The 27,007-nt window shown below is 44.5% G+C and overlaps 1 protein-coding gene across 8 annotated transcripts in view; it reads left to right on the top strand.

The window, feature by feature from the left end:
• Positions 1-27,007, top strand: part of scrib (scribble planar cell polarity protein) — a 126,331-nt gene that overhangs the window by 87,394 nt on the left and 11,930 nt on the right. For 3 of the 8 annotated variants that reach the window (XM_088918328.1, XM_088918329.1, XM_088918332.1), the window contains exons 20-34: positions 1,061-1,342; positions 1,735-1,845; positions 2,404-2,580; positions 2,980-3,096; positions 3,206-3,394; positions 3,973-4,092; positions 5,857-5,913; positions 7,431-7,511; positions 17,095-17,166; positions 20,284-20,409; positions 21,699-21,755; positions 23,968-24,130; positions 24,386-24,560; positions 25,025-25,117; positions 25,977-26,159. In XM_088918328.1, coding sequence (XP_088774454.1) covers positions 1,061-1,342; positions 1,735-1,845; positions 2,404-2,580; positions 2,980-3,096; positions 3,206-3,394; positions 3,973-4,092; positions 5,857-5,913; positions 7,431-7,511; positions 17,095-17,166; positions 20,284-20,409; positions 21,699-21,755; positions 23,968-24,130; positions 24,386-24,560; positions 25,025-25,117; positions 25,977-26,159 — 2,003 coding nt within the window. Of the gene's footprint in view, positions 1-1,060; positions 1,343-1,734; positions 1,846-2,403; positions 2,581-2,979; positions 3,097-3,205; positions 3,395-3,972; positions 4,093-5,856; positions 5,914-6,585; positions 6,643-7,430; positions 7,512-14,190; positions 14,698-17,094; positions 17,167-17,721; positions 17,779-19,247; positions 19,296-20,283; positions 20,410-20,974; positions 21,086-21,698; positions 21,783-23,155; positions 23,345-23,967; positions 24,131-24,385; positions 24,561-25,024; positions 25,118-25,976; positions 26,160-27,007 lie in introns of all 8 variants that reach the window. The other 5 variants (XM_088918324.1, XM_088918325.1, XM_088918326.1 and 2 more) reach the window with 5 other exon arrangements.

Genomic DNA, 27,007 nt, shown 5'->3' on the forward strand with positions numbered 1-27,007 from the left:
ACATTATGCTACATGGTAAAAATATCTCAATTTGTTTTTTTGGCCAAAAAATATCTCAATTTGCTTTTTTGAGTTGGCAGATAAAAGTTTAAGAACATAACAAAGACAAAAATTTGAATTTTTCTTTTTCTCTAGATCCATCTCACACTGTTAATGCTGTAAGGGCTTGTGTGAATATTGTGAATATAGGTTAAGGGTTTTGTGAGGTGTGACAGCAGTCCAGGAGGTTTGACACAGACAGACCCCAGACTCTCACACCAACCCTGCTGTTGTATCCTTGAGGAACTGCACTTAGATTATTCCAGCTATGACCAGCCATATAAATGGCCGTATAGTGGAATCGCTATAGGAGCCAAATGAATTCTTATAAAGAAAAAGAGAGCCTTTTTATGGTAAATACAGTCATTTATATTGAGAGACCATTGTATACCAAATTCTCTTAGTTAATATATATATACTAAAGGAGCTCATATATATGGGTCTGTAGGTGCTGTCTCTCATATCCATTTTTTTGTGTTGTAATTCCAGTTCAGAATTATATTACAGTAATGCTTGGCTTTGGTCTGCATTGAGCCCTATCTTACCAGGAGGTGGCAGCACTGACCTCACTAAGTTAGAAATATGTGTGTGTATATGAACAAGACAAGATGTCGTGAAATCAACACAGCACTGTTATTTTAACATCACTTTCAGATAGTGCCACTAACATCCCTCAGTCAGTAATTAAAACATTAATTGGATTCTTAATTGAAATATAAGAGGGCCAACATACAGCAAAAGAAAACCAACTTTCGGCTTCAGTCCTAGTGAAAGGCAGACTCTATGATGAGCTGGATTACATATCATGAACAGGAGATGGCGCTTCTGTTCATGATGCCTAATCCAGCTCATTTTGCAGACGAACGCTGGCTGTGTCAGAACCCCTGGCTGAGGGTTTTGTGCATAAACTGGAGCAGCTCTTGGACAGTTTCTGGGAGAGTCCCCCTTCCACAGTGACAGAGGAACGCGGGTGGTCGGCAGGCATGGTGTGTCTGACAGCTGGCTTTGCGGGTTGTTTTAGATCAATGGTGTAGACATGACAGAGGCCAGGCATGATCAGGCAGTAACGCTCCTTACTGGCACCTCCCCCACCATCACCCTGCTGGTGGAGCGCGATGTGGGGGACCCTGCAGCAGACAGCACCGGCCTGGGGGGCTCCCCGGCGCTGGCCCGCGCCCGGCCTCATTCCCCCCCACCCCCTGAGCCCTGCGACACCCCTGACCAGGAGGACATGAGCGAGGACAGGGCGTATCCACAGGACAACCACCTAAGCCGCCAGTTGGAAGACGAGTACCCCATAGAGGTGAGAGAGGCCTGGGTTGCAACTGAGGCTGAGTGTGTTTGTGGGGTTGAGTGTGTTACTTCAGGGAAGTGAGCAGAGACAGGGTGTGTTCTGAGTTGTTTATTTGTGTATCTGAGGAAATGAGGGTCTGAGGAAGTTGTGGAGTGTCTGAACTGCTGTATGTTTGTGCTTCTTAGGATGGAAGCTATGGAAGTGAGCACTTGTTGTAATGGTGGTTAATGAAGTGCTAGAAGTATTGAGTAGACGTGGGTAATATAAGTAACTCAAGCAGGGCTGCAGCCAGCTCCTGAAGCTCTGGAGGTTTAATAAAGGAAATTGGAGGTAATGAAAAGTGGGTATGTGTCAAATTCGGCCCAGTCTGGCAAGTTAACGTCCACATCCTGTCCGGACAGGAAGTAACGCTAATGAAGGCTGGTGGTCCCCTGGGGCTAAGTATTGTGGGAGGCAGTGACCATGCCAGCCACCCGTTTGGCATCAGTGAGCCAGGGGTCTTCATCTCCAAGGTAAGGCTGACTGGGAACCAGATAGTATCTGGGCAAACCTGGGTCTCAGTCTGCATTCTCTCAACCCTAATTACAAGATCTTTTTCTGCTTAGTGAATTAATTTAAGTATTTGGTTAAGCTTTACTCATAAAATGGGGTTAGACACACTTGCATCTCCACATAGGAGTAAGGAGTATGAATTTCTCCTGTTCGCTCTTGGAGGTGCCCAGACAAGCTCCAGTTTACACACCTTTTAAAGTCAGATGCATAAAGGTAAATCTGTTGTTAATACAGTTATTTCAGTTTTTAAAAATGTTTTTTTGCTGGGACAGTAGAAGTCTGTTTTTTTTATATCCTTCACATATAATAGGGATGAATAGTAGTTCTTAAGTGTTTTTCCCTCAGCATGCTATTTTGATTCCATTCTCTAAAAACACTGTGTAATGTGTAAATAAACAGTAAGATGTACAGTAGCAGACGTTTAAGTATCACCTGCACAGCTCTGGTGGTACTTCAGCTGGTGGTACATTGCCGAAGGGGCTGTATACAAATGCAAGACTCTGGCGCTGTGTGTGCAGGTGATTCCTCAGGGGCTGGCAGCTCAGAGTGGTCTTCGAGTGGGAGACAGAATCCTGGAGGTCAACTCCATCGACCTGCGGCATGCCACGCACCAGGAGGCTGTCCGTGCCTTGCTCTCCAACAAGCAGGAAATCAGGATGCTAGTGCGCCGAGATCCCGCACCGCCTGGCATGCAGGTGAGCCCCCCCTCCCGTTTTCTGAGTCTCCAGTGCTTACCCATCAAGCCAGTCCATGGAATTCTTGGGAGGAAGGTTGTATGGATTCCTGTGGTTATGGACCTCTTTTTAATCTGTTAATGTTCGGCAAGGAATAATCCATATTCTGAGACTGTTCCAAGGGTTCTAACCTTCTCTAACCTGCTTTTAAACATGCTGGGGTGTATGCAATAATAACGCTTATAGAACCAGAAATCCTTTCCAAAACACTTCTGAGTGAGGTCTCCTACACATCCAGTGAATTCCCCATTATCTCCCTGTCAGGGCATGTGTTTTAAGAGCTGGAAGCGCGCTATATTTAGATCCAGGATCCAGATGCCAGGACTTGTCGTGGAGTGACTGTGTCTGTTTCCTTGGCAGGACATTGTTATTGAGAAGCTGGCTGGTGAGAAGTTGGGCATCAGCATCCGGGGAGGAGCCAAGGGTCACGCGGGCAATCCCTTTGACCCTACTGACGAGGGCATCTTCATTTCCAAGGTACCCCTACGTCTCCCCCTCAGTCCCACACTTCGCACCCCGTCGAAGGGGCTGAAGCGCGAGCAGCTGTGTGGCTTGACCGCGAGGTGACAGCGCCCTCTCCCCTCAGGTGAGCTCCAGCGGCGCGGCGGCGCGGGACAGCCGCCTCCAGGTGGGCATGCGGATCTTGGAGGTGAACGGCCACAGCCTGCTGGGCATGACGCACACCGAGGCCGTCAGGACTCTGCGAGGTGTGGGCGACACGCTCGCCGTGCTGGTCTGCGATGGCTTCGACCCCAGAGATGCTGCCGCCGTAGAGGTGAGCTTCTGGGCTTCATGATGCCAGCCAGCTGCCTGAAAGGACAGCCATCAACATGACCCATTTTAAAATGGGCTCAAAGGAATGTCCCACACAAACAGGATAAAAGATCTCCACCTTCTTAGTCTTGAGTAGAGGAGATTTCAAGGAGACCTGATTCAAATGTTGAGAGTCCTCAAAAGCTTAGACGGAGTCAACCCAGTGGTCGTCTTCAGAGTAGACAGCGAAACTCGAGTTCCCAAGAGGAAACCACAAAAAAGTGCAGTTGGAATTGCGAACAGGAGGCGCTTCTTTACACAAAAGGTTGTGGGAGTATGGATCAAGCCATGTTGAAGCTACAATATAAAAAATAAATGTTGCTAAATAATACAACACCAATGTTAATGGACTTATGGTCAGAGCCTAGTCCTGTTTAGCAGTTCCAATTCTATGTCCAATTTCTTTTTTAAATCAGGTACAGGAACTAGAAAATGAGATAAATTTTCCTCAGTGGAGTTGACTGCGTTCCTGTACTCTCTAAATGCGGGGTGGGTCTGGTCACTTGTCATCATATTTTCATCCTCTGTTGTCTGTCTCAGGCCTCTCCAGGTGTCATTGCCAACCCCTTCGCTGCAGGCATCGGGCGCAAGAACAGCATGGAGAGCATCTCCTCCATCGACAGAGAGCTGAGCCCTGAGGAAATGGACATCATCCAGAAGGTAGGTCTGGAAAGGAGAGGGAGTCCTTTGTGCTTTATTGCATTGCGAGGCGGTCCTCAACAACACATCTTCAGATCTCCTAAGGAACAAGTAATAGGTTTATTCCATGCTAAAAAAAGAAGAAAGAGAACACAACGTTTCGGCCGTGGAGCCTTCTTCAGGTGTGAGAGAGACAGGGCAGTAGGCAAAGGTAAAGTAGCGGGAGAACAAAGGTTGGGAGGGAGGAGGAGTGAGAGGCGGGAGCAGGGGACAGAAAGAGTACCGCCTTCAGATCTCCTAGATGACTTCCTTCTGTGACTGAAGTTCAGATTTAGACTGATGATGATAAATTATCAATTCAGATAATTATGCTAATGAATACAGTTTAAAACCAGAATCGTTCTCTCCTGGAGTGGTAGATGATTCCACACCATTTTAAACAAAAAATGTGCACATGGTTTCTATTTGCTGTCCCAGAGAAGTCTCTCTTTTTAATTGGACCAGGTTATTTCTGTTATACCCACCTCATGTGCAGTTGCGAGTAGTGTGTTTTTCACATCTTGGCTCACAGCTACAAACACCCTGGCTGCACATACAGACGGGAATGAGGGGGTGTAGGCAGACTCCTACCACCCACACTGCTTCAGTCTGCTCATGTTTTAATACATCACAGACACACAGCCCCCTGCCAGATATTCGGCACTGATCAGAAGAGAGCCACAAATGAGACCCTCTGCCCAGTCTGCCCACGTGATTCACTCGGCTTTTAGCAGGTCACAGGCACCACAGCCCCATAAGGGATACACAGGCCAGGCCTGCAAGCACTTGGGAAGCTGCAGGGGTCACTGTGCCTCTTGGAGACAAGAGAATCCTGGTTGACTAATCCTAACCTACCCCCAGGAGTCGGTGCTCAGCCGATTGTGTGCCGGGCTAGGCCAAAACCAATCACAGGTTGATAATGACATGACCCAGACTCGAACCCGCTATCATACAGTTCAACCTGTGATGGGGCTGAGCCACTATGTAGCAGTTCTTAATATTTGCTGTTTTTTGGCTCAAAAGATACAGTATGTGAAATGCACAATGGCTGTTTCTGTGTGTCCATCTTTCTGACCAAATTTTTTTCTTTCACATTTTTCATCTTTCTGTTTATGAAGTTCAGTAGGAAGAGGAGGCATTACTTGTGAGGACTATCATGCTTCTTCATGTGGGCCATGCAGGCCATTGGCCTTCTTGTTTTACACGCTCCAAATGTTTGGAACCACCAGTTTTTTTTTTTATTTCTTGGCTTACAGTTTTAGACCCTATACCCGCATAGGAAGGAAGTACCATTTGTCTTTTGATATACTACAGACTCTGTAGCAAAGCAACATCCAGCAAGCACATCACGATCCGATGAGAGGCATGTGGCTCACTTATATCACCACAAATTTGCGGCACCCATGAACTTGCAGAGTTTCCCACTCCTTGCCGGGTGGCGCTCTGTCGATTTGCATTGTCTCTTGGGGGATCCCTGTCACAGTCAGGTAGTGACATGACATGATCCAAATTCACACTTATGACAACAAGATCATAGAGCCAAACCCTTATTAGTAAATTTGGGAGCCCCATGTCTTTTGAGACAGTATTTTCCACCATTGTTATTTTTTCTTTTTACAAGAGGTATGACAGAACTTTTTCACAAAAGGTGGGTCAAGAGTCACTGTAGTTCAGTTGTTCATATCAGCGCAATGTGGCTATCTAACCTGTCTTCACAATCCTGTGTCCCCTCTATCCTCTGTCCAGGAGGTGGAGATGGTGCGTGAGGCCTCTCAGTGGGAGAGGGAGGAGATGGAGAAGGTGGTGAGTGGAACCTGTTTTCCTCATCTTGCCCAGAGAAGGGCCATCTAATCAGAAGTCAGGCCTTTGGGAAACTTACTTTTGAGTACTTTGTTTGTTTTTGTATATTAGCTTGTATTTTGGGTATGTGTCAGCCAGACTTACTTAATTACCTGAACAAAGAGACAGCACAGTGTGAGTAAACTTTTCAATATAACACTTTGAAAGCACCGTTTGAGCCTTCTGGAAGCTGTCGACAAAAAGGCAGCAGTGACATTCAGCCCTTGTGGAGATGACAGGGAAAGATGACCAGCTCAGAACCCACTCCTAGTAACCGGAAGCTGCCTACTCTGTGTGCCTCACTCATTGCCTTGCTGGGCTTTTTTTACTACAAAAACTGCCACAGCTAACCTCTCCCTTTCCTGCCATTGACTTGCTGTATTTCAAAAGGAATGAGCTCTTTTCTAACAATGTGGAATCTGGTTCTCTCTCTCTCTCCCTCGTTCTCTCCTCTGGCTTCCTCTGGTGGGTGTCTGGGTTCTCCGTCTCATCTTCCTGTTCTTCCTCCAATCCTTTAATCACACACCCCCCTGCCCCCCACCTGTCTTCTTTCTGCTCTTCCTGCCTGTGCTATGTGGCTGGTTGCCCCCCACTCCTCTCCATGGCTGCTCTGTCCGTGCTGCCGTGCCGCCGAAGGAGCGAATGCGCCTGGAGCGCGAGGAGGCAAACCGGTTGCTGGAGGAGGAGGCCGAGGTGAGGCGTTCATCTCTACACACTCCTCCCCCAGCCCCGTCACATAGGCTCAGCTAGCCTCCAGACCTCTCAGGCGAATCTGTTTCTCACAGGAGCATTTTTTATAAAGGGAGGCCAGCCTAAATTGTCTGCATCTTGCCAGACAACAGTAATCACATTCCATTGAAGGGAGACCGCTTTACTTTCTCTTGGAGTGGTGTTATAGTTGTGTAACAAATGGCTGTCAAATTTGTAATTGGTTTGCCTTTATTTTAATTCTCATTTCCAGAACCCTTTGTTTGAAGGCTTATAAAAATGACATTTAAAGAAATTTCTTTTTAAAGCAAATGGACGTGACTGCATAAATCGTCCTAGAATTTCATTCTAGCGGTTTCTACAACTAGTGCGATGGGGACAATATACGTTGGTCAAGTTCTTCAGGAACCCAGAGTTCTTCAGGAACCCAGAGTACCATGGAGAATTTCACCAAGATGGGAACTAAGGCAAACATTTTTATGTAGCCAAAATGCATGCAGTAGTTGAAATCGTAGAAACACCCAGGCACACACTTTCTCTACTCTAAAATAACTTAATTTATGCTAGAAGTACTTACTCCCTTTTTCTCTTTTAGGTTGCCTTTTGGTAAGTAGTGGAAAAACAGTACCTGAGGGGTACCTGTAGTCAGGGTTCTGATTTCATGTTATTCTTTTAAATTGAAGCTTTGGTATTAAACGTACAGTAGAACACCCAGTGCAAACAGTAATACCAGTCCAGCACAGTTGGTCACTCTGTTCTTTCTCTTGCTCCAGAACTTCAACCCAGGACCTCTGAAACTGGACTACAAGACCCTAGCTGCTCTTCCCACCACAAGCCTGCAGAAAGTAACGCGGGTGAGCAGAATCACAGGAACATTTTTTAGATTGGAATTAACAGTGTTGGGTGATATTAACTATTCTATATTGTCTGAATTCCAGAGAGCACTGCCATTTAAAGTGGGTAATTCTGGTTTAGAGATCATATATAAGCAGCACTGCACCAGACATAGGGCTGACAAACACACCTGTATTTGGTTGCTTGATCTCGTACATCGAGATACTTGTGTAGAAGGCACCTTCGTGACGGATGTGTTAAAGGAAAACCGTCATTCTACGTTTTAGGTTTGAGGGTAGTCATTCTAATCTAGACCAGATTAGCTGCTAGCCACAACTAGTTTCACTAGAGATTGACTGGCTCATTGGTAAACAGACTCATGAATTTGCGAGAGAGCTGGTTCTCTTTTGTGGAAAGCACTTTTCTCTTTGACATTATTTCTGTGACTGAAATAATAAGAGCAGAGCAGTATCTCAAACTGGGAGTTGATAAACTACTTTGAAATCTGTAAAATTCCTGATCCTGTTAAATCAATTCATGACTAAGGACACTGAAGTATTCTGCAGCAGATTACTGACTGAAATGATGATGTGACAAATGACAGTAAGTGAACTAGTCTGTTGGCTAAAGAAAGTTAAAATAAAGTACCTTTCTTCTATGTGGCATCTACAAACATAATTATATCAAATCTCACATTGTTCTGTCTCTTTGAGACTCCTGCATGGTATCTATGACCTGACTTGTCGTTCATGAGAGAGTAGTTCATGAGAGAGTATATGTGCACCACAGTAACATCAGGCTCAAGTTCCAACTTCCTGTTATTAGTTTTCAAACAAACTGGCTTATTTGAGTGAAATCTTCACTCTTTATACTAGATTCTTAATTACTATTATTGCAGCACAGCTAGTTACTAAGCACTTTGAGTTGGGGTTCAAAAGTGTGAAATGATTATCACAAGCTGCATATTTTATTTTATTGTTGAAAACAAAAGAATACAATGCAGGTTCACGGACTTGTAGGCAGGGTTTATGAAGGTTCTTCCTGTCTTGGAAGGCTTTGTTCTGTGTCAGCAGTGATTTCTAGTCCAGCTCAGAATAGCTGTCTCACCAGGGCAATGTGCTGCATACAATTCCCCCAGCCAGCCGTTCTGTGTTTATCCCTCAGGAATCTCCCACTTCAGCCTGTGAGCGCCACAGTCCTGACCTCTGACCCCGAGCAGGTGTTCTGAAAGGTGGAATTCCGCTTTCCTGGGTTCCACAGCAACAGTCTGTGTTCTGAATCCCAAGCCCTGTCATCTGGATGATAACGTTCCCTAAATCATTGTAGCCCATTGTCAGTCGCAAACATTCCTGTCCATCTCCATGACATTCCTGTTAAATTACCATTAAATCACAGACTTGAGCTTGTACAGTATGATGCAACTGTTGTGAAACCTGAACAAAATCAACTTGATTGAAAAGATTTAAATCAGTTCTAAAAAGGCAACTTAAACAGGACAGATAACAGTAAGAGCTGGGCACCCTGACTGCCTGAGCAATCGACTTGGCCTTTTCCATTGTTAGCTATTGCTGGAAAAGTATTTGGTGTCAGAAGAGGGTTGAGATCATGACCTCTAGCCAGGAGCTGTACTGTCTGCTCTTGAAGAATGTGCCAAAAATAACTGGTCAGCTTACAATCATTTGACTTTTAAGGCTATGCAATGCTGAAACTGGAATAAAAAATGTTTTAATTTAATATACATCATAATGTGTTGTGAACATTGTACTATTTGTCATTCTGGGGTTTTACAATGGTTCAGAGAAAGGGTTTATTAAAATATTTTCCTTTTTGTGCTTTTTTGTGACTGTTCACAGATGTCTGTAAATATTGACTTTCCTTGGCCAGTTTGTGCCCAGTGGGGCTCTGTCCTTTAAGGAAAAGTGTATCCAGTGCAGTGTCTGTATATGGCAGAGGCTGTCTTTGGTGAGCCACTGTCCTACAGGCAGTTGAGTGTTGTCTTTCCAGATAACATGTTTTAAGCAGGAGTGGAAACCACAAGGCCCAGAGGGTCAAATCGTCTGCTGAGTTTCATTCTGCCTAAGCTTCATAACTTAAATTATAGAAGTTTTTGCTTTATTTATTGCTATTTTGGCAGCTTTTCATTTTTTTGGTTATGATAATATCAAGGGTCCTGTGAGGTCTGCTGAATTGTGGCACTTCAGGAATTGAGTTGTGCATCACCTCCTCTCCAAGACCTTCCATTCTTTGTGTTTAAGTCATTCTGAAATATCTCTGTCTGAAATATCTCAGTGTCAGTTTGCTGACACTGTAGGTTGATCTCTGTACCTAAACCTTGTTCCTGCAGGCTGGGTATTTCTTTGGTAAGCTCAGTGTTATACTTTGGTATTAAACATACAGTAGAACTACATCTTCTACAGTAAACACACATTTTCTACATCTTCAAGTAACCATTGAAGAGCTGCGGGAAGTTGGTAGATTGACCCATTTAAGTAACATGCTGTCTTAGGTCATTAGATGCTGAGTTGAAATGACAACCCGAGGACACACCAGCCCCCCAGGACCAAGATTAGACTTTTCTGCTGCAGAACAGCCATTGCCAGGAGCAGTGAATAGGTCTTACATGATCGTGTTCTGCCTTAAAAGGTAAAGTCTGTAACTCTGATGGGAGTACTGGCCACTGGCCACAATATCACTGTAAAACTACCAGTTCCTTTTAACAGAAATTATTTCTGTGCCCTTTGGAGATTATACCTAAACTGTCTTTAGAAGCTGTATTGGAAATTAGTCCTGGTTAGACCTCATCCTAGGCCTGGTGAAAAATAAAGTGCAGTTGTTTTTAATGACAACAATGTGGGAATATTTGAGGCATGCCATGTCAAAAAAACTACCTAGTGTAGTATTGTGTTGGATGATTATAGTTTCAAGGGAGGTGTGGGCTCATTGAGCCTTTCAAGTTTCTTCATAGACACAACCTTGGACACATTTGCAGAAAACAGGAAAATCAATAATGACAAAATTCTGACTCAAGCACAGTATTGAGGAAGAGGGCATAACCAAATAGGATCAAATGTTTTTGGCTCAAATCAACATCATTATATGTTTATATTCTTTCCCAAAATGACCAAGCTTTGCAGCTCCTTTCGGGCTGTTATTTGTGAAAATGAGGCAGTGTTTTTGTTTTTTTGGCTTGTCACTGTTGATCCTTAATCCCAGATCCTCATCAAGATGTGGTGCTTCCTCAGAGAGGATGAGGAGGCAGGAAAGGCCGTGTGTCAGATTCTGTTCAGGCTGTTCTGAGGGAGAGGCTATGAAGAATTTGGCAGGGGGGGGCGGGAACGCACAGCTGACGCCTCGAGGGGCACTTGTCAGGGGATATTTTTAACGCTTGTGGGACGATGGGAGGGGACTGGAAGAGGGAGAAGGGAGGCGTGTGGGACAGAGTGAGGGAGTCAGAACGGGCGTAAGTCAACAGACCCTCACCACTGCCTAATCCTGCTGCCGGCCACTGTGAGTCACCGGGACTGGGTTTCTACTGCCTTTCCACGATGGGGGTTTTTATAACTCATCCCTTTCTTCTCTCTTTATCTTTTCTGTAACTCTGGTTGCTGTAGTGAATGTGTTTTTTATTGAGTTTGTTTTGTGAATGTGTCTAGTCTCAGTTTCATAGTTGGGTCATTCTGCTTGTCCAGAATTTTATGGATATGACCGATGGTCCTGCTCTCTGGCTACTCCGACACTCTTGCTCATGGTCTGGAAATCCAGCATGCTGCAGGATGTCTCCATTGACTAAGTCTGTGCTTTCGACACAACTGTTTTCTCTCAGCCGCACTGCAGGCCGATAGGAGATGTTCTATACATGGAGAGTTAAAGTGCTGGAGTAATTCTGGCAGTTGTTTCAGAGATTCTGCTTCTTAAAGGGCTGTGCGTGTGAACCTCCTAGCATCGTGACAAACTACCCTTGGGTAGTTCTCTCAAATAGGAAATGCTTTTTGTGTCTGAGTAAGATATTAGAGAGTTTTGATGTGCTTCTGCTGAGAAATTGGGGGAGCAGTCCTCTTTTTGGCCCTATTTGCTAGCCTGTCTAAAAAACAGCATACCTGTAGCAAACATAGCAAGGTCCCAGTAGAGTTGATGGCTGTAGATACTTGTATGTAATAGAAGAGGTTGAATGAAAGATTCTGAGATTTAAGTCTTTCAGTTCTTGAAAGTTTTTGTGATTCTGGCAAACGTTTTGATGATTCTGAGATTGTTAATTACATTTTTGCATTTTTAAATGTTGCAGACTTTGCTTGTCGGGGCACTCTTGTAATGTTCAGTATACTAAGGTTTTCTCCATCACCATCTGTAGACCTGAGTATTCAAGAACTTTTGAATATGGGCATCAAACATGCTTTTATTTGTTATAGAATTCATACAAATTCCAAGGCCAGCATAATGTGATGCTGTATTGCCTATACTAATATGCACTGAAGACAGAGAAAATGTGGTCTACTGTGTTTGAAGGATGTAACTGATTGTAAGGTTCACATGGTTGTGTTAGGTTGTGATTTGTAGAGTGCAGGTGAATTTGATTGTGTAGGTTGTGTTGCAGTGCTGTGTATTTTTGTTATGTTCAATAGAGAGAGTGGTATGGTATGAGTATTTTTATGTAATTGTTTATGTTTATTATTATAAGAAGTAGTGCAAACTTACTATTTTTTTCCTACAGTTAACCAACATGTTTCTGGAAGCCTTACATTTCTTTTAAAATCACCAAATTCAAGATTAGCAGCTGACTTTGGTCCCATTTTAGTCCTCTGTCTAATGGTCAGAAGGACAGGGCCAGAGGAAGCTTTACAGGAGATAACTGTCACACCTCACCAGTTGATGATCTCAGGGTTGGCCAGCGTGCCACCTGTTCGCACTTGTCGCATAGAGTTCGGAGTCGTGGCTGGAAAACTGTAGGCTTCTTCCTCCTCCATACCTCTGAGCCTTGGTCTGTCTGTTGAAGTGAGGTGCAGGTCTGATCAATACACCAGCTCTAGCTAAATCAGTGTGAATAAGTTTCGGAATGTAAATGTTTTAAATGGCCAGTCTTCTTAATCTTTGAGCAGATGCAGACAAAGTGCCATGGCTTGGTGCACTTTTGTGGTTTTTCTGCAAGGAGAATACAGGTCTCCTTTGGCGAAGGTGAGACGCAAGGACTTGTGCCCAAGTGATTGCTTTGAAACCCCATGAATAATAAAATCAGCAGTGACTTTAAAAATGTGAGTTTGACGCACAGGCTCTCTCCACAGATGAAGCGCCTTTAGCAGACGAAGCCCTCCCTTTTAATCAGGGCTGTGGGAAGGCAGCTGCTGTGCTGTGCAATGCAAGTGTAACAGATTTGGATGTCAGCAGCCAGCAGTACTGATGTTATGGTTATTTATGGTCATAGGCAGGGGAACTGGACAGTATCAGAATGAATCTAAGTGACACCGCTCACCATTGAGAGGATTAGCCTGTCAGGAGTTAAAATGGTCAAGGTCTTATCATACAGAGTATTCCACCCACACTGGTTGCCATTTTGAGATGAAGCCAAGAATAACTTGTACAGTGGTGATCCTCCTGATGTGATGGTGGGTTATACGAGTGGGTTGGTGTGAGCTGTTGTGGAATCTGTTTATACTTAGTATTTATCAATCTTATTATATTGTTCTGTTGTAAAAGTGGATGGATTTTCAAGCAGTGTAGGAGAGTTCCTCCGTCCAGCTCTTTACCAGGGAAGGATTGCAGAAAATGTCTGCATTACCCTAGTAATGTGGCAAGTAATGCCACATCACCCTAGCTAGTGATGAAGTCATACAGGCACAGTATCCCTAATCAAATGAGGCATTCGTTTTGAATATGAAAGTTGGCTTCATCCCTCTAAATTTGCTGTAATCCTGCACCCTGTAATGAACAGAGTTTTGCTTATTGTGATGGGAGGGTATTTAGTGTATGGCTGTGCTTTGTCCAGTCTCACAGCTGGAGAGATACAGCAGGCAAGAGAGGTTCTCTCTCCCAAGGCATTTGGGATACAGCTCCAGAAAGGATTTTCCTACCTTCACTGTAGGTTTCTTCCTCACTCTTCTGTCTCTGTCACTTCAGTGTAGCTCCTCTGGTGGCCTTTTAAAGGTTCCAGATAAAGCAGAGATGATCTCTGAGTGTTTTCTTGGTTTGCAGTTTAAAATGGGGGTGTTGAGAGTTTAAGATGTTTGACTGGCTTGAAGAAGGTTAACATCTCAGTATTTACTGTAAAGCTGAAAAGACAGATGTCTGAGGCCTAGATGATGTCCATCCCCTGTTCTGATTGAATTTCTGATAAAGAGTGTGAAATGCCTCCGCTTGCAGGCAGGGGTACAGAGTTTTTTGTTGATTTATGCTTTAAGAAGCACTCAAGATGTAAAAATCTTGAGAAATCAAAGTGAATTGGACCTCTTCAATTTACAGCTTGATAAGGGAAGTCATCAAGGCATCTTCTTAAACTTTTGTTTTCTGTATGCCGTGCACTAAAGATGTTACCAGATTTGGCTTCTTCAGGTGGACAACAGTCTTGTGGATGTCCAAAGCTACCATCTCTGATTCTTGCACCTCAGTCGTCCTCTAGCTTTGGGCAGACCTGTAGTGAGCCCGGCAGAGCTGTAATTCTGATCCCAGGTTCACTCTCTTTCTGTCTAACTCTCTCTTGCTTTCCTTCAGCTTGATCCCTGTGCCACTCACACTGATCTCATGGAGGCCTCCCTGCAGGTCCACGTTAACACACCCATAAAACCATTGGGGTTTAAGACTGGGGACCCCTCTGGAAGAGAGCGGAATCCTTTTCATATCGGGCCTGATGTCCTCAGCACTGCTTCGCTCCCCTCTTGCCCGAGCGCGGAGAGTGATGCTAGGCCCATGCAGGCCAGACCACAGCCTGCTGAGAACAACCTTACAACCTTCCCATACGAGATGAGACCCCAGGCTCCCCAGGTTTCCCACAGTCCTTCACAGCAGATAATGCCGCCCGTTGTGAGACACGAAGCACCTCCTGCAGCAGAGGAAGCAGAGGAGAGCCTGGTGGACTCTCAGCCCATTTGTTTCAACGAGAATCCCTTCCTGGTGGCCAACCGAAAGGGCAAGGGCAAGCCCCCAGGGGAGCGCGTCCTGTCGGGCCCACCAGTGGGCTACGGCAGGAAAGGCCAGCTCCAGACCAGCCTGTACTGCAAGGCAAGCCGGCACTTAGGGTGCTCTGGTGTGTGTGCACGTGTGGACCAATCTCAGCATGTTGTGGCCTGCTGCCCTGCTGACATGACACTGGTGCCTCCTCACAGCAGTCCTTGGCATGGTGTGTCTTTGTTGCCTGGTTGTATTGCTCGTGAGCTAATGTAGGTATTAAAGATCACTCTCCCATACGTACGTGTGCTCATGTATGTGTGTATGAGTCACTACATACACAAATATTCGTGCATATACACAATCAGTGCAAATAGCTGTTTTTTCCTTGTATTGGTATAACACTCACGGTAGGACAGAATCCTCTTTTAAAGACATTGTCATTGTGCAACTATTAATCACCCAAGATATGTTAATATTGTGCAAAATCGAATTTTTAGCTCCCTCTTGAGGAAAAAAGTGTTAATGATAGAATGCAACATGGAGAAGTATAAAAACATAAGTGTCCCACGTACGATAATTGGGATTATGTCCCAAATTTATTCTGGGCAAATAGTTGCCTCATTGCAAGATCTGCAGGGGGTTAACATCGTTTTGATGCTTTATTTTCCCAAATTGTTTACAGTAGCACTGAAGCATGAACATGTAAGCATGTTCCTTTTCATTGGAGTTGTATGGATTCCTGGAAGCTACAGCATCTTCTGGATTTCCTCTCCACCTGACTTACTGCAGCAGGGTATCAGATGCTTTAAGTATGAAACAGGTCAACTGTAGATCAGAGGTTTTACCAGAAGAGCTTGGAGGAAAGGACAGCCAGCAACCCTGAGGTCTGGGGTAAGCGTTGTGATTGGATGATGGTTGAGGTGGCAGGGCTGCTCAGCTCTCTCTTTCCGCCCCACGCTAAAGGTACAGGCCTCAGGATGTTGAGGAAGAGGACTTGTGATTGGTGGAGAGGGATCTGACTGTGTCCACATAGCTGTTTCAATGAATAATTCTTGACCTTAGCACTAGATGCAAGGTTCAAGGTTCTCGAAATGGTAAAATGATATAATCCCCTTCCTCAAGACTACATGTTTCCTGTGGATTGGTTAATTTGGAGGGGATGATATTTCTTCTTGAAACAGTGTAGCTGTAGCTGTATTGGAGAGGCATATGATGCATTTTTAAATATGCATAATATTGTAAAGATGCATAATTTAAATGTTAAAAGTGAAAAAATAATTAAACAGAAACAGGCCAGCATACTGGTATTGCGTACTTTCTGTGCTAGATCGTACTTAACGGTGGTTAAGTAGAGGTTTACAGTTAATAATTTTCACACAAAATGTTTTTTCAAATTAAGTGAATCATTGACTTCAAAATACTAAAAATGACAGTTTTTTAACAATATTTGTATTGTGAAATTCTACTACCCTACTATTCAGTTTGGTCCATGTTAATTGCAATTTTTTTGTCTGTCAAATTCCTGCCTGACACTGAGTTAAGAAGTAAAAGGCAGCTTTAATCTTAATTAAAATGCATTCCTGTGGAAAAACAAATATTTTGCGGAAATGTAGAGGATAAAACTTGAAGGAACAGGACTTGTGCTTGGAAAACAGTGCGTTTTGCATCTAATCCAACACATATCCCACTGCCACAAATGTCTACTGAGGACATGGAATTTATTTGTTTTATTTTTTGCACTTGGGGCTGAGCTTGGGCACTAAATAGAGCATCTTGGTTCAAATGCCAGTCATGGCTGGCATTCCTCTGTGAAACGCCTTCTTCGGCAGCCACTAATGTGGGACGATGTAAAGAACTCTGCCTTTCAGCAGGGTCTCCTTACATGGGCGTCTCAGTGGGCCCTGAATAGACTGACGTGGTGCTCTCAATGTTGAGTTGCTAGTTAGCTGTGCTGCTTAGAGTGACTCTTTGGAATATTAGCAAACTAGTTTTTATGCAACCTACAGGTTTAAATTGAGTGAAAAGGGAGAGAAATGCAAAGACCGTAATTTAGTACGAAGCAGTGTGATGTTGACAAGTCATCTCGTTATTTTGTAATTTTTTGCTTGTCAGATGCCTTTATTTGGTCCTTCCTATCTCATTATAATAGATGCGACTCTGGGTAAGTGTGTGCACAAAAAAGGCCTGTATAGACTTGTTCTTATTATAACTAAGTAAAAAATTTGGTCTACAATTATCCTCATTATCATAATGCTTTGTTAAAAATATCAACGCCACAAGAATACAGTGGCATCATGCGGTTTTGTAGGTCACATTTCTCCATTCGGGGATGTTTTAGAAGACTTGCACATCTTGGAAGATATATCGTATTTTGTCGCATGTCAGGGTGCTAACACTTTATCAGATAGTGGATAGACAATTGCAATCTGGTTTGTGTTCAGTCATTACCCAGAAAATCACCTCAGACTGGAGACTGTGGTTTTGATTCTGTCCTTGTTTGATTTTCAGGCGTCCTCCTCTGAACCCATGGGGTTGAGCAGCCCCAGCAAAGATGCCCTGTACTCTCCGTCTTCACAGCCAGTGAGTGCAAACCTCACGCTCCACTGCGTGCTTCAGTACGGCATATGATGCACAGAGCTGCACTGACTTCACTACAACATGTTAAATCTCTGAGCGTTATTCACACACAGCTCTATTCCACTTTACAGCACCGCATATTGGCTAAGGGTTAGGGTCAGAAAAGATCAGTTTCCATTGGTCTGTTGCTATTTTCATTCCTAAACTGGAGTCCCATGTCTTCCTGTGTTATTCTTTATTTATTGTACAGCTATTTGAGTATCTGTTATATGTACAAGATTTAGTAGAGCCTCCGTTTACCTCAATACAAGAATTTCTTTGTTGTATCCATTGAATTACAGTATTCTCTAATCTTCCTTGTATGTATCACTTACATTATGCCATGTCTGTTTTTTCCCTTCATTCCTAGCTTCAAACATTTAACATCATATAGCTTTAAAGAAAAATTGGGCAACATTTCAACTCTTGCAAAAGAGAGAAGCCAAAACATCTTTTTACTAACACCTTTTATATACTCTTCCTTGATGCCTTGTCTTCTTTCCATTCCTTGTTCTTCAGCCGCTCTCTCTCTCTTCCTCCCACATCAGCGTGGCCCCCGGCAGGGAGATTCGCTTTGTAAGTGGCCTCTGAGCCTGGTCTGATATGTCGGCCTGCAGCTTCTTACTGTACTGCCTGACTGCACAGGCTAGGGGCAGTCTCTGGGGCATCCCTGGGGTTTCTGAGCAGTGAACTAGCAGGTCTAGTTGAAGGCCACCAATAAAGATTTAGTCAGAGTCATTGTGGCGGAACTCTAGCCTGTTTGGCATGCTTTTAAGGAACATGGACCCAGAACCTGGGCCAGAGAGAGGGTTTTCAGGAATCAGGCTGAGCAAAACTGCTCTAGGTCACGGGTGAAACACTTCATGCCCTCCACTCCAGTCTGAAAGAGATGGGTTTGCTTGTCTTTCGGACTAAACCTGGTGTGAACCACAACACAGAGGTTGTGATTCACACCAGTTTTCATTTTCAACTAATTTTCATTATTTGTGGTTTTAGTTGCTAAGAGAAATTCTAATGATGGGTTGTAGTTCATTGTGACTCGAAAAGTACTTCTAACTCCGTGTTTAGAGCTTAGAACTCCAGTTCCCCATGTTCTTTCTGCAAGGTCCTAACAATGTTAAACACCACCAGTGTCCATGACTGTCTCTTACACAGCTATTTATCCTTCTGCAGGGGTATTTTAGTTTTTATGTAGCCTTTCGTACCCGTAAGCGTTCTCAAATGTTCCCTGCTTTGAAGTTAATGAACTGTGTTTTTTAATATTAAAGACCGCAACGATGGTCACTACAGTTACAGATGTTGCAGCAGCTTTTACACTTCAGTTGCAGCAGAAACGTTTAAACCTTGAGCTGAGTCTCAGAGGAAATACTGGTCAGGTGATCTGTCTGACTTTGTCTGCCCACACTGTGACTTATTTCGAGTCATGTGGAAATATACTAGCAGTCTCCAGCCCAGCTGCATGTCTGTTATATGGTATTGTAATACAGCAGATCACAGTCCAGTCACCAGTTGTTCATTGCTCAGTGTTTGCCCAGATACCTGCTCTGTATCTTGCAAGTCCTTCCTAGCTGGCAACTTCAAATAGAATTGGTTTGATGCAGATTGCACTTAACCAGTGGGAATGATTTTATATTTACCAGGACTTACACATCTTATACTTCTCTGCTTTTACGGAAACATCCTTATTTATACTTTATATGATGCAAATGTAATGATTCAGACTGAATTAGAATGCCAAAAGTAGCAGAATCAACCCAGAATCCAGAGGAAACAGGTGTCTGTCTTGCTCAAGGTGTGTGCACCAGATGCCTTCATTGAGAGTGATGCAGAGAAGAGGAGCATGCTGTGGCCATAGTGTGCGCATAGACTAGTAACTTGTGACTAGTATCCCTGTTGTGTTCAACAGCCTCCTCTGGCCTTATGGCCTCTGAGAGTAAGGTGTAGTCATCTGTTTTGACTGTACTATTGGCTGTACCTCATTACTTTTCCCTTCAGTCTTGATATCTCTGTATAAGAACACTTGTCTTTTTGTGTGTATGTTTCAGGCTAGTATTAATTTCCTCTCCAATGCAGCTCCCAAGGAAAACAAATCAGTGAGTATCTAGAAAACAGGCTGGACTTTAGAGAAACATCATCCTCTATAGGAGTGATTGCATTGGATTAGATCCTGATCCCTGTTTGCAAAGTCTGAGCTTATCAAGGCCTTTCTCAGTGTGACTGATTCTAGTGCATTACAGTGATATAGTCTTCCATTGTAATTATTTGTGTGAATTGCTCCTGGTTTTATATCCCAACTCTGTGCTTGAGTGATGAGTTAGTAACTGCATGGTGACAGACATGCACTGGAAAGACAGCTGAGCTAGTGTAGGATTTTCTAATGCACTGTTCGAGTTTGATATATTGCAATCATGTTGTCTTTCCGGTTCATGTCTGTCACCATGCAGTTACTAGCTCTGGATGTAACACCAGGGACAGTTCACACAAATCATGCCCCCAAGCTCTGGAACTCTCTCCCCAAGGATATCAGAGAGTCACCTTCTCTAAACTCCTTCACATCCAGACTCAAAACCTTCTTCTTTAGAAAAGCCTATACTTAACTGGTTCCAGTCTTTATCCCTCTGCTGTTACTATACTTAGTATCACCATCCACAGTCTCCTCTGTGTATTGTAATTGTGTTTTATCTTGTGTATTCTTTTTATTTATTGTTGTCATTCTGTAAAGCTATTTGAGAAGCCACCTTTAAAGATGCTATATAAAATAAAGTTTATTAATGTATTATTATACAACAGACTGAAACATTAGACTTTATGTGATTCACATTTAATTCAGTTAATGTATTCATGATATAAGACTGCTCTCTCAATTTAGGGGCACCCCTGCTTCTTGAACTGGTGGCTTCCAGCTCTTCCTCTCGGCTTTCTCTTTTCTCCCTGCCTGATTGGTGCAGCTAAGGAATTTTATTTACAGATTCATTGTTGATACATCTTAGCACTGACATTGGCAAAAAGGCAAAAAGAAAAAGGAAAGATTGGGACTTTTTCTTCTCTTCTTGTTATAATTTCTGCCTTTATGTCTTCCAGACCAAACCTGGCGTGATCCAGCCTCTCTCTCGGCTGTGGCAGAATGCCCCCCCTGCCAGTCAAGATGGCCAAAGCAGTCCCAGCTCTTTCCAGCGTGGCCTCCCTCTCACAGAGTCCCACACTTCTGTAAGTGCGCCTCAGTACTGTAAAAATGACCAGTAAACCACAGTGTGACTCCTACTGAGCACCTGGAATATACACAGAGGAAAGGCATATTCAAATTCTCCATGGTAGTATTTCCTAACTACAGACCTGTCCAGGTTAAACAAATCACCAATTAATCGTTAAATGTTTTCACTACCGACCAGTGTAATTAAAACTTTTGTGTTGTGGAGCCTGAACGAACTTTTCACGGTGCACCTATTGTGCACAACAGTCTTTGTGCTGTAGACAAAATCAGATGAGCCGCTGGACTGTTCACAGGTCTTGAATTCTCGGATTAGAGAATCCTGAAGGTTCAGAAGGACCACAGGCCCACGTGTGTGTTTTTGTGTTACTTGGCTGGTTGCACAGGGTTTTCTTTCGCTGCGTTGCCTTTGCCCTCACCTCTCTCCATAGGAAGAGGGGGACCCGCATGCTGTCCCTTTTCCTCCCGCACTCTTCTTCCCGAACTTTGTTTTCCTGTCTGACTCATCCTGTCCCTTTCTGGTTGTCTTCTCTCTCCTTCCTCCTGCCTTTCTCCCCCTTGCAGCCATGCGCCCCCACCCCCCTCTCGCCTGACGAGTTCCCCGTTAACGTCAAGCAGGCCTACAAGGCCTTTGCGGCCGTGCCCAGTGCCCACGCAGTGCTGGAGCTGTGTCAGGTAGGCTGGATCGGCCTGCTGTCACAGGAACCTGGTGTCCATGCTGGCAAGGGCACATACCTGTCTTGGGGAGCAGTTAGAGGAGCTGATAACTCACTGTGGCTGGTTTCACATTTATAGTGTGAACAAACTGCGCATGGTTTATCGGGAAGGTTGTGCTTATGGCTGTGAAGAGCATATTTTGCCCATGATAGTAGCATCAAGGTATCTGTACTCCTGAATTCTGTTTCTGATTGTAAGTGTAATATTGAAATGTCTCAAACTGGGTAGCTGTTGTTAAGTGCAATGTCAATATTAAATAGAAGGCTATAGGAAATGGTTTTAAACTGAGTGCTACATGAATATATTTTGCAAGGGAAACAAAATCTAGAATTTCTTCTGGGTGAAGAGATCTACAATCTCCCTTTATTTGCAGCACTTTTAAACTTAATATGTGTTATGTAAGGATTAATTAGCTCTTTTATTACCCTAGTTTGCTTCTATTTTGAGTTGATATTTTCTCTGCTTTTGGAAATTTTTAGCTGTGTGGGGGAATCTTGTCCCAGCAGGCCTGTCTCTCACTCTTCTGTATCCACTGCTCTTTCATCCTCTGTCTCTGTGTTTCTGTCTGCAGGAGCCCTTTGTCCAGACCCGGAAGACCAATGCTCTGCCCCTCCAACCTTCACCAGAGGTCAGACTCTTACCATCTCCTGCTCAGGTCTCATTTTCAATAAATATAGTGCCTTTTCATGGCGTGGGACACAAGGGTTCTCCGCTGTTGGACAGAAGCGTCTCTAGCAGGCCAGCTGCCACATGAGATCCAGAATCGGATCAGATTAAACCCTTTTGCCAGTTAGTAGTTATCCAAGGATCTCATCCAGACCTTTCTTGATAGAAGCCAGCATATCAGCTTCAACAACATGGCCAAGCAGCTTGTTCCATACTCTCACAACCCTTTGCGTAAAGTGACCCCTGTTCTGAGTTTTAAATGCACTTCCCTGTATTTTCCACTTGTGTCCTCATTGGCAGCTCTGTTCCCATATGTTCTACATGCATAGTGCACCACTGGAAATTTATGGTACAGAAAACATATTGTACAGGCACTGCGTCATTTTTTTAATCTTGATGTTTTTTATTGTTGTTACCAGTCATTGCCTTTTCCATTTCAGAATATGAAATCAGTTAATCAGTTAATCCACGAACACAATGTAAAATGGGATACTTTCACATACTACCAGAGTCACTTTCATGATGGAACTTGATCTTTGTTCCTTCTGTAAAATCAGAGTAAAATTTTTCATTACATTAATTATTTTTCTGTGGAGTATTTCTAAGAGGTTTGAATCTAAAAACTGAACATGAACTGGACAAGACTAGTTTATTTTCCAGAATAAAGCTACTGCATTTGCACTGATTAGAATTGTCAAAATGCCCCTTCAAACACTTCTATGAAGAGACAACACTGTGAACAGCTGTGAACACATGGAATTTCACATATGGGAAATCTGATCTTCCTTTGTTTTTACTGAGAAAGAGATGTCTCTGCTGAAGTGTTTTGGCTACTAGGTCAATTTTAACATAACCTTGGTAACATCGTTAAGGTAGCCTGGACCAAAATATTTGAACAGCTAAAGAGAACACATGGAGTGAGTGCGCATAGGCAGGAGACCAGCTGGCAGTGATATACCAGGACCATGCAGGTGGTCTGCACCAGTCTGGCCCCGCTGTGAAGCCAGGGTTTGAGCCAAAATACAAGTGGTCTGAACCAGTCTGGCCCTACTGAGAAGCCAGGAATTCGAGCCAATGAACCAGTCTGGCCCTACTGTGAAGCCAGGGGTTCGAGCCAATGAACCAGTCTGGCCCTGCTGTGAAGCCATGGGTTCGAGCCAATGAACCAGTCTGGCCCTGCTGTGAAGCCAGGGGTTCGAGCCAGTGAACCAGTCTGGCCCTACTGTGAAGCCAGGAGGCTGAGCCAAAGATAGTGGCGCAGAGTGAGTGCGCAAAGGACAGGAGACAAGCTGGCAGTGGTCTGACCCAGTCTTGCCCTGCTGTCGAGGTGGGGGGCTGAGCCCTGTGTTGTGGTCCTTGCAGCTGGAGCTGGAAAATGAGGTGTTTGTGCCGGAGGAGGAGGGAAGGGGAGAGGGGGAGGGGGCGGCCGCAGCCCCCTCCAGAGCCCAATGCCCCCTGGCCTCGAACAGCGGGGACCCTTCCTCGCACCGCCGGGACTATCTTAGCCTGGCCGCAGTGCCGCACATCACCAGGCCCTCCCTGGAGCTGCAGGTACCCACGCCCATGCCGCGCTGGCACCGGGCAGGATGAGTTGCTGGCCGGGAAGCTGCAGGCGGTATTTGTGGGGGTCTAGCCCCGGCTGTGGTCTCTTGGCTTCTGGGCGCAGTGGTGATGTGGTGACGGGCAGGGAGCTTTCCTCGTTGTGGTGGTTGCCATGGTCCTGTGGCGCTGGGGTTGGGACCCTCCCTCTCCGTGATGCCACCCCATTTCAAAGCAGCACGTTTTTTCTTTGCTGGTGTGGCTTGATATAAATTAGCAGTGTAGAGGGAATTTGCAATGTACATAATTCTGGAATACTAAAGAAATTTGCTCATGCCTTTACCCACTTAAAGACTGAAACACGCTAAGAAACACATAATATATCCAACAATGTAACTATTTTCTCCCTTATCTTGCTCTAACACTGTTTCATTGGCTTCTTGGTTGATTACATTTTGTCTGTTATTGTGTTATGTTGGGACAACAAAGTTTGAATTGAATAACAATGTCATGGACCCAGCAGTTACCAGCATTGACGGTTCCCACATTGCTTTCCCTGAGCTCTCCCGCACACACAGGGTTGAATTGCAAATACAGGCTGTTCTGTCTGACCAGGGATCCCCACCCCTCCGCAGGTTCCCACCTCGAGCGGGTTGGAAAGCCCGGAGCAGCGCTCCTTCCGGGACAGACAGAAGTACTTCGAGATCGACATGAAGCAGCAGACGCCGGACAGCAAGCCCAAGCCACGTGTCTCACTGGTTGGAGAAGATGACCTAAAGAAGATGAAGGAGGAGGAAGGTGAGCCATCACTGGTGAAATGATTCATTGAGATTAACCAGGAACATACTGGAGCCATTATTCTTAATTGATATAAACAAGTTTTAGATTAGATTAGTTTTAGGTTATTAATTAGTACAATCCTACTTTCATCTTTGCACAGTGCTTAGATAAACCCATAAGGTTTGTGTTCAATACTGGAACACAGAACCAGACTGTCCTGCTTTCCCATGACAGAGAGTTACAGGCCTGTCTTTCTGTGTGTGTGTATCCCAGCGAGGAAAATGGAACAGCGGGCCCAGGAGCTCCTTCTGGATGAGGAAGACGAGGAGGAGGAGGACCTGGCCAAGCAAATGGCGGAGATGAAGGCCCAGGGGAAGGTGGTGATCGATGGGGTGGAGTACAAGATTGAGAGAGTGGATGGCCGCAGCTCCACCTCCCCCACCACAGGGTACTGTACTGCAAGGGTCTCTGACTTAGTGGCCACCTGTGCACCAAGGCTGTAGGCCAAAGCCAGCTCCCTCAGAAGAATGCTCTGTGAATCTGTGGCAGTGCTGTTTCTCATTTAACGCTTTGGTTTTAGTTCTGTTCATCTATAAGCTGATGAAAATGTTGTATAATGTTTTCTTGAGTAGAACATTTCTGTTTGGGCCACCACCAGCTCATCACTGACAGCAACACAGTGCAGGAACAATTTCCATTAAAATAAATAATTTTAGTTTTTTTTTATCTAAGAATGTAGCTTAGCATTTGTGGGGTGGCTCTGGACTATAACGTCTGAACTATAGGAAGTGTTTATTTAGACCAACTGAGAATTCTGCCATGTTTTTGTCAGATTGATCCTTACTAATTCACTGCAGATGAGCGACCGTAGGCCAAGCCTGTTGAACTGTCTGTCCCCCTCTGTGTTCCCAGGCTCCCTCAGTCAGGAGACAGGAGAGGAGACTCCCTGAGGAACTCTCTGGAGGACGACTTCAGGCCCGAGCAGAGACCCAACTCCATGACTGGGTAGAAAGACCTGGCTCCTCCTCCTCCCCTTGCTTCATTCCTGACACCAGCACCTTTTACTTCCGGGGCTGGAGATCCACCAACCAGTAACGACAGGCTTTCACAGCAGTCATGTAGTTTTTATTTTCATAATAAGAGTCTCATACATGTTCACAAAAGGGGAGTATTTTAAATGTGAAGTAAAGCAAAACTATTTTAAAATAAAATTCTAGTTGGAGGTTGGATGGGATGACTGGACTGTTGTTGGAGCTTCAAGCTTCAAGAGTTGGAGGGTGATTGTTATGCACTACTGAAGACTCTGGATGATTTAAGATGTTTTTTCGGAATATGGAACAGCAGCATTTTCTCATTTCAATGAAGAAATTGCATTTAACAGAATTGGTAGCTTTCAAACCCAGCCTTAGAGAACCACATTTTTTATCCCAGTCAAACTGTGATGTTGTTTAACTTTTATACTAAATACTGATTGAAGTTAAGATTCTTTAGTGACAGTTTTTTTCCACCTATAAAACAGAACACAGGTTACAAGCAAGAGGCCATTCAGGCCATCTAGCCCACTTGGTAGTTAGTAGTTGATCCAGGGATCTTATCCAGATATTTTTTGAAAGAAGCCAGGGTATCAACTTCAATAACATGGCTCCGTAGCTTGTCCATACTCCCACATCCCTTTGTGTAAAGGATTCCTCCTGACTAGAGTAGGACAGTAGAGTAGGACATCTCCTTAAGCCCCAGAATGTACATGGGTGCTAATCGTAAGAGTTGAAACTTTCCAGGACTGGGAGCTGAGAGCACCTCTCTTGAATTCCCCCTGGTTCAGTGTGAGGTCTGTGGTCATGGGAGATTGTTTCTGTGTGCTCAGCCTCAGCCCAGTCTACCCCAGTGAGCCCAGCGCTCCGATCCGCACAGCCAAGGCGGAACGCCGGCACCAGGAGAGGCTGCGCATGCAGAGCCCGGAGCTACTGGTTGGCCAGGACAAGGAGCTTTCGCCCGCAGAGAAACGCGCCTTGGAAGCTGAGAAGCGCGCCATGTGGAGGGCCGCACGGTATGCGCACAACCCACTGGGACCCTGACTGAAATATAGGACTTTTCATTTACTTATGATGCTATTCTACTAGCTGGAAAAGATCCAGATGCCATTGAGTCTGACCCCAGCATTATACCTCTCCTGTTTCGCTGTGATTCTGTGGCCTTCTCTTCCTTTAGGTCATAGGTCATTGGTCAGCGAGGGCTCGAAGGGAGCTTTTGAAATCATGCTTATATAAAGCAGACTGGTGATTGTGGGGTTGACCATTGGGGAATTGTGGGTGGATGTGCGCTCACATGAATAATTTCCAACAGGCAAAGACATAAAGGCCCAGTAGTCCCATGAGTACATTTTTCCTCCTGGTCTGTCTGTTGCATCTGTCTTTCCCCATGTTTACTTTTGTGAGAAACCATGAGAGGCGAGCTACAGTTCCATTGAAGAGAGACTATGATACGTACAACAGGTTTCTGGAGTAATCAGATTCATTTTCAACTCTAAAAAAACATTAAAGTACTTTACGAAGAGATGTTGCAATTGGGCAGTGCAGAAGAAGACTATCTTCCTCTTAATGTGAGCACTGAGGTCAAATAACCTTTTCAGTAGCAGCTGACTGTCCCAGACAGATCTGTGAAGGATAGGCAGGTTGGTCTGTGTTCAGAACTGGTTTGAGCGGGGAGCTAAAAAATAAGTAGCGATTAGTTTCTAGCTGAAAGGTAGAAAGGCAAAAAAACAATGTTTTGGCAGTAAAATGTGAAGGGCCCACAGCCAAAATGTAGTTTTTCCATCTTGCTACTTTTCAGCGCGGAATTAATTGTGTTTAGAATTGTGTGGACTAGAAGAGATTGTGAAGCTGTGATCCTTCGCTG

The sequence above is a fragment of the Atractosteus spatula genome, chromosome 6, assembly GCF_055471065.1.
Source record: "Atractosteus spatula isolate fAtrSpa1 chromosome 6, fAtrSpa1.hap1, whole genome shotgun sequence".
In the NCBI taxonomy this organism is placed as follows: Eukaryota; Metazoa; Chordata; class Actinopteri; order Semionotiformes; family Lepisosteidae; genus Atractosteus; species Atractosteus spatula.